We start from the raw sequence: 7,881 nt of genomic DNA, 5'->3' as shown, positions 1-7,881 counted from the left end.
ACTGCAACAAAAGGAGGTGGCATCAATAGTGGAGGTATCTCAAGATAGTAGTGGAGGTGCTCCAAGATGGGTGCAATGTCTTTCAAAGATGGGGCTGAAAGGGTGGGCCTTACATTGTTTTTGGAATGAAGGCTCAGAGATGAAGCTTCTTGTAGGCCCTGACCATTGTTGATAAGTAGAGGCGACTGCCTGGGGAAGGCCATGGCAATGTCTGCAGTGGCCCAAATGGAGGTGGGTTAGTCCTGGGCTCCCAGGTGTGGGGGTATGGAAGACTCACACCTACCCTGGGCCTGAGTCCTGCACAGGTCAGCGGAGGCAGTTTTGTACTGAAGCCTGAGCTCTTGCAGGTGTCTGCTGGTAGTAGGATGGACCTTGGCCTACCCTGGGCCTGGGATCTGTGCAGGTCTGTATAAGTGGATCTGGGCTGGGACTGAGCTCTGCTGGTTGGAGGAGGAGGTCCTGTGCCAGAGACTGAGCTCCAGCAGGTCTCTGCTGGTGGAGGGATGGATCCAGGACTACTCTGAAAATAAAAGGCTTTTAAAAAGAGTGAACTGAAAGAAAACAACTAAAAATAAAAATGTTATGACTGCAGCAGTAAAAACTCTAAAATTCTCTTCTCTAGCATTGAATGGCACAGGATCTTCTTCAAATCTCTTTCTTATCCTGGTCTAGTTATTCTCCCTTCAGCCCTTCTAATTTCAACACTCTGACAATATATTTTTTTCCTGCATGATTTTAAACTTGTAAAATTTAAGGCTTTTATTTGCTTTTTATTTTTTGGTTGCTTGAAATTGAACTGATGACCATGCTCATGTTTAATGAGGAACTAGAGACTAAGTTACACAGCCATCCCCAAATTGAAGCTTTTAAATTTCCCCAAGGGTATGTTTATTTCTTGACGTAAATGATATGAAGCTCTACTTTCTCTCTTGAAATACTGATGGGGAAATCACTTTTAATGTTTTTACAGGGACCTTAGAGTTAATTATCCATCTTTTAGTTAGGTGTTCCTACAAAATAGGGAAGGTAATGGTAAGAAACTCACTCTGGAAAAATGTCTAGAACTTGAATATCTATAATGATTATACATACATTGCATTGTAGATAAAAAATTATCATTAATTATTTTGATAAGTTACCAGTGATGAAGTTTATTTTTTAACTTGCAATCATATGACTTCTTTAACCAACAGATTTAAACAGAAACAGCAATGTAAAAATACTGATTCTAAGTCTCCAAAGGCCTGACAGTTTCTACTCTCACTCACCTATAACAATACTAATTGTAAACAAGTCTGGGGTAGCTTTGTTAATATGAAAGACTCCATAATGAGAACAACCACACAGAGAAATAGTTGTCACAGCCGAGGAGGTCCCTGATATGTAAATGAAGACATTCAGGCCACTCATCAAATAATGTGTGTGATTAGACTCAGCCAGCACCAAATGTAGCAGAAATTATGAGCTTAACTATGAAATAGTTAAACATTTAATCTAAATACTCAGTAAGAATATGATGATTGCTTTAGTTTGGCGTAGCTTATTATCCAGCAATTGATAAGCAAAATATGGCAAACTACAAAAAAGAGTGGTTTTATTGATGTGAAATGTCATGAGATATATATATATATATATATATATATATATATATATATATATATATATAGATAGATAGATAGATATAGATATCGATATAGATAGATATAGATATATAGATAGAGAGAGAGAGAGAAAGAGAGATAGAGATAGATATAGATGTGGCTGATGCAATATAAGGAAATTCAAATAATAAATCAGTATCAAGGCTTGATCTCAAAAACCAGTCCTAAACAACTAGGCAGGATGATAAGAGTCAGAACTGTACCAAATTTGAGTGATCAGTAGTAATAAAGCAAATTTGTTATAGGAATAGGGATACTGGACCAGTTTCCAAAACTATTCTTCAGTATTTGGGTATATATCAAACAATAAATTATTAAATAAAATATGTTAAATTTTTCTGTCTCAACAAATAAATATGTGTGTTAGTTTTCCATGACTAACAAAATACCTGAGATACTACATTGGTGCAACCACATCCATGTTTATAGTAGCACAATGCACAATATCTAAGCTAGGGAACCAACCTAGATGCCCATTGACAGATGAATGGATAAAGAAATTGTTATATATATATATATATATAATATTATATATATATAATGTTATATATTATATATAATGTTTTATATATATATTATATATATAATATTACTCAGCAATAAAATGAATAGTTTTATGACATTTGCCTGTAAATGGATAGATTTCTAGCCTATCATGCTAAGTGAAATAAGGCAACCTTAAAAAAGAAAAAGGTTGATTTTGTTTTTTCTCTGATTTTCAGAAGCTAATAAAAATGCAGAGTTGGGAGAGAAAAAAAAGAGAGAGAAAGAGAAAAAAGGAGAGGAAATTTTATGAAAATAGAGAAAGAATCAATAGAGCAGATAAAGGTGATTGAGTGGGAAGAAAGAGGGATGGGATTGGGGATGAACAGTGGATTGAATCTGACCAGACTCTCATATGTACATAAATGAATATATCACATTCAATTCCAACAACAAGTATATCCATTCAATACTAATTTAAATAATGTATAAATAACTTTAAGAAAGATCAGTACACTAGATGGAAGGGAGCAGGGGGAGGAGGGAAAGGGAAGTTCTAAGGACTTAATTAGAGCAAATTATATTCAATGATTTTTGTGATTATGACAAAATGTATCCTAATGTTACATATAATGAAAGGAATCAATAAAATACTCAAAAACACCTGAAAAATCAAATTATTAGAATGAAAGATATATTTTGGATCATACTTTTGGAAGATTTAGCCCAGAACTGATTTTCTCATTGCTTCAGGGCTCTTCCAGGTTAGCACATCATTTTGGGAAGTACATGTTGGTACATACTGCTCAACCCATCAGTGGAAAAAAAGCAAAGAGGAACAGACCAGGATCCTATAATTCCCATTGAGAGGATGCCCTACCAATGACCTGTATTCTCCCACTATGGTATATTTCTTAAAATTTTCACCAACTTCCAATAGTTCTATGGAGTTGAGACCCAGATTTTAACACATGGGTTTTGAGGAGATACTCCAGATTCCAACTACAGCTATGTATAATATCATATTTTTATATGACTGAGAGTTAACATAAAATCAAATATAATTAGATTCAATTATTACTGCTCGTTTCTGTGTGTTTCATTGATAGACTGGCCATGTTCTGGTGAATAACAAAAATAAAGTAAAGCATAATTCATAAAGTATTTTTGTATAACATTTTGATTTTGGCCTCCGCAGGCACCACTGCCACAGTGGCTGCCTCTGAATACGCAGTTGCTGCACATACTGCTCTGTGCCCAGCGGTCTTTTCTCTGGGCACTGCCACCTCCAATGCTACCTCTGAGGTCACTGCTGATGATACCCAGAGATCTCTTTTCCAATCAGCTGCTGCCTGCACCGGTACTACCATCACCCTGCCTGTGATACTGCTGCTGCCACCCCGAATTCACCTAGAGGTCTTCTTTCTGAGTACTGCTGCCCATGCAGCTGCAGCCACCTGCTGCTGTCACCACAGACATTGCTACCCCAGATGCATATTGCTGCTGCTCCCCAGAGATTGCCTTGGTGACACTGTCCCCACAGCTGCCACTTCAGACTCTATTTCAGTATTGCTGCTGCTGATCTGCTGCCTGCTGCCACCAACCACTGCGACTACTGCTGCTACCACTGCCCAGAGTACTACTGCAGGGGACACTCCAGGTTTGGTTGCATGTGGCTGCACCCATCTCGGAGTGCTGACTAACGCCTGGGACCAGGGTGCCAGCAGGTTTACAATATAACAGCATCTGTCTGGGGACTCCAACCATTACCTGTAGGCACAGTTTGGGGGTGCCTGCGGGTTTGGAGGCATCTGGGTCTTCCTGCTAGGAGTGCTCTTGGCCACTGTCTTGCTGCTGCATCTCAGCGTTGTTCCTTTGCATGATTGTATCCATGGTGGTCTCTCTGCAAGTGGAGCAGCATGGAGAACTTGGGACTGCAGCATGGCTGAGCCTTAGGTATCTGAAGCCAAGATTGGTGGGATAGGGCCTGGGTCTATGAACATAGATCTGGGACTGGTGATTCTATGAGATGTCAGAGACAGGGCTGAGAAAGTTTTGAGCACTGATGGAGACAGTTGACTTTCCATTGATATTTATTTTATTTTATTTTTCTCTTCATCAACATCTCTCTCATATTTGGATCAGGGTGTTTTTTATGCATCAGTGTATGGGGGACAATGATATATGGATGGTGTTTTGCATTTTTGTTTTATTTTTATATCTTTAATTTTTTCTCTTTGTTTGTATTCTTCCTATCACTTGTCTGTTTTCTTAGATTCTTTTTACAGCTTTTCTCCAACCAACCATGAATCTCTGCTGGCTCCTTTTCCACTCTTCTGGTGAATCTTTGTTTCTACCTTCTCTCTTCCTCCCTCGAACATGGCATACTATGCTACTTCTGTTCTCTCATCCACCATTTGAAATTGTAAATTGTTTTAGCAAATTTTCTGTTTATATTACAGATAACTATTGAAATCAACATTTTGGTTTAATGCAAGAAAGCAGTGGACACCTTAGAGGAAGCTGTTAGGTTTAAGGCTATATATTGTTTATACTGTGTGCTGTTGATATTGGTCACAGCATTAAAGGTGAGGTGCTGTAAACCTTCAGGGGCACTAGAAGCCACTGATGGCATGATAAAAGAAATGTCTAAAAAGGAGTTCAGAATGTACATAGCTTAATTGATCTGGGAATAAAAGGATAGTATAAGGAGTGAAATCAAATAAAATTTACAGGAAGTGAAAGATCACTTCAATAAAGAGTTAGAGATTGTGAAAAAATAAAAACAAGCAGAAATCCTCAAAATTAAGAAATCAATAAACAAAGTTATAAATTCAATAGAAATAATCACCAAAAGACTAGACTACTTGGAAGACAGAACCTCAGACAATGAAGACTAAATATATCATCTTGAAGGTAGTATTGACCATGCAGAAAAGATGATAAAAATCCATAAATAGAACATCCAAGAATTGTGGGATAACAGGAAAAGACCAAATTTAAGAGTTATCAGAATAGATGAAGGAGTAGAGATACAAACCAAGTGAATGCACAATCTTTTCAATAATATAATAGTAGAAAATTTTCCAAACCTAAAGAATGGAATGGAAAATCAAATATAAGAGGCTTACAGGATGCTGAATGAACACAATTAGAGAAGACCCAAACCAAGACACATTATAATGAGAATGACTAACATGCAGAATAAAGATAAAATCCTAAATATCATGAGAGAAAAAAATCAAATTATGTATAGAGGGAAACCAATTCAGATCTCAGTGGATTTCTTAACCCAGTCCCTCAAAGCTAGGAGGTCCTAGAATAATATATTTCAACCTCTGCAAGAAAATGAATGTCAACCAAGAATTTTATATCTAGCAAAATTAAGTTTCAGAATTGAAAATGAAATTAAAACCTTCCACGATAAACAAAAATTAAAAGAATTCACAACTAGAAAGCCTACACTACAGAATATTCTCAATAAAATATTCCATGAGGATGAAGTAAAAAAAAAAAGTAAAAATCATCAAAAGGAGGATCTACACTAAAGGAATATTCTATCAAAGGAGAAACTAAGTCAATTAAAAACCACAAATAAGTCAAAATAACAGGCAATATAAATCATATCTCAATAATAACCTTGAATGTTAATGGCCTAAACACTTCAATCAAAGGACATAGAGTGGCATATTGGATTAAAAAGCAAGACCCAGCAATATACTGTCTTCAGCAGACTTACCTCATGGGCAAAGACATACACAGGCTGAAGGTGAAAGGATAAGAATAAAACATATCACTTAGATGGATTGCATAAACAAGCAGGAGTTTCTATCCTTATCTCAGATAAAGTAGACTTCAAGCCAAAGTTAATCAGAAGAGACAAAGAAGGACATTTTATACTTCTTAAGGGAAGTATATATCAACAGGACATAACAAATATAAACATGTATGCCTCAAATAATGGAGCATCTATATACTCACAAACCCTTCTCAATTTCAAGAATGAAATAGACCACAACACAGTAATAAAGGGTGACTTTGACACACCTCACTCACTACTGGACAGATATTTCAAAAAAAAAAAACCTAAATAAAGAAACTATAGAACTAAATAATGAAATCAATAATTTAGACTTAACAGAAATATATAGAATATTTTGTCCACCACCAACCAAATATACATTCTCCTCACCAGCACAAGGCTTCTTCTCTAAAATAGATCATATATTATGCCACAAAGCAACTCTTCATAAATACAAATACAAAAACAAAAAATAAAGAAAGAAACCCAAGAGATAAAACCCTTTATTCTAACCGATCACAATGGAAAAAAATTAGAAATCAACAATAAAGTTAAAAAAAGCTACTTTAATGAATGGAGTCTAAATAATACATGCTTGAATAATGAATGGATAGTAGAAAAAATCAAGGATGAAATAAAAAAATTCTTAGAGGTAAGTGAGAACACTGATACAACATATCAAAATCTATGAGACACTATGAAGGCAGTACTAAGAGGAAAATTTATTGCACTGAGCACATTTATTAAAAGAATAAAAGGTCAACAAATAAATGACCTAACATGACATCTCAAAGCCCTAGAAAGAGAAGAACAAGTCAACACCAAAAGCAGTAGAAGAGAGGAAATAATTAATATCAGAGCTGAAATCAATGAAATTGAAACAAAATAAACAATTGAAATAATTGACAAAACAAAAAGTTGGTTCTTTGAAAAAAATAAATAAAATATACAACCCCTAAGCCATGCTAACAAAGAGGAAAAGAGAGAAAACTCAAATTACTAAAACACAACAAGAAGAAGGAAATATCACAATAGATATGTCTAAAATACAGAAGATAATTAGAAACTATTTTGAAAATATATACTCCAATGAATCATAAAACATTGAAGTCATCAATAAATTTCTAGAGACATATGAAATACCCAAACTAAATGAGGAGGTCATACACAATTTAAACAGATCACTTTCAAGAAATGAAATATAACACTCCATAAAAAGCCTACCAATGAAGAAATGACCAGGACCAGACGAATTCTCAGCTGAGTTCTACAACTTTCAAATAAGAATTAACATCAATACTTCTCAAACTATTCCATAAAATAGAAAAGAAGGATACCCTTCCAAACTCATTCTATGAGGCTAATATCACCCTGATACCAAAAGCGGACAAGGACACATCAAGGAAAGAAAACTTCAGACCAATATCCCTAATGAACATACATGCAAAAATTGTTATAAAATTCTGGCAAATTGCATACAAAAATGTATTAAAAAGATAGTGCACTACAATCAAATGGGTTTATCCCAGGGATGCTGTGTTGATTCAACATACGCGAATCAATAAACATAATTCATCATATTAATAGACTTAAAAATAAGAATCATATGATCATCTAAATAGATGTAGAAAAATCATTTGATAAAATACAGCACACCATCATATTCAAATCACTAGACTACCTAGGGATAATAGGACTGCATTTCAACATTGTAAAAGCTATATCTGCTAAATCCAAGGCCAGCATCATTCTAAATGGAGAAAATTGAAAGCATTACCTGTAAAAAGTGTAATAAGGCAAGGATGTCCTTTTCCACCACTTATATTCACCATCACTTTTCAAACTCTGGCCAGAGCAATTAGACAGAAAAAAGAAATTAAATGAATACAAATAAATAAAGAAGATCTCAAACTATCACTATTTGCTTATGACATG

General features: G+C 35.1%; 1 protein-coding gene across 1 annotated transcript in view; it reads left to right on the top strand.

Annotated features, from left to right (window-relative positions):
- The first annotated feature begins 201 nt into the window (after positions 1–201).
- The window catches only part of LOC101957539 (ATM interactor), a 156,376-nt gene continuing 148,696 nt past the window's right edge, over positions 202–7,881 (top strand). Inside the window, 2 exon segments of the mRNA XM_078033932.1 lie at positions 202–235; positions 3,343–3,804. Of these exon segments, the coding sequence (XP_077890058.1) occupies positions 202–235; positions 3,343–3,804 (496 nt within the window).

The sequence above is a fragment of the Ictidomys tridecemlineatus genome, chromosome X (assembly GCF_052094955.1).
Source record: "Ictidomys tridecemlineatus isolate mIctTri1 chromosome X, mIctTri1.hap1, whole genome shotgun sequence".
In the NCBI taxonomy this organism is placed as follows: domain Eukaryota; kingdom Metazoa; phylum Chordata; class Mammalia; order Rodentia; family Sciuridae; genus Ictidomys; species Ictidomys tridecemlineatus.
This window is presented reverse-complemented; position numbering and strand designations above follow the sequence as displayed.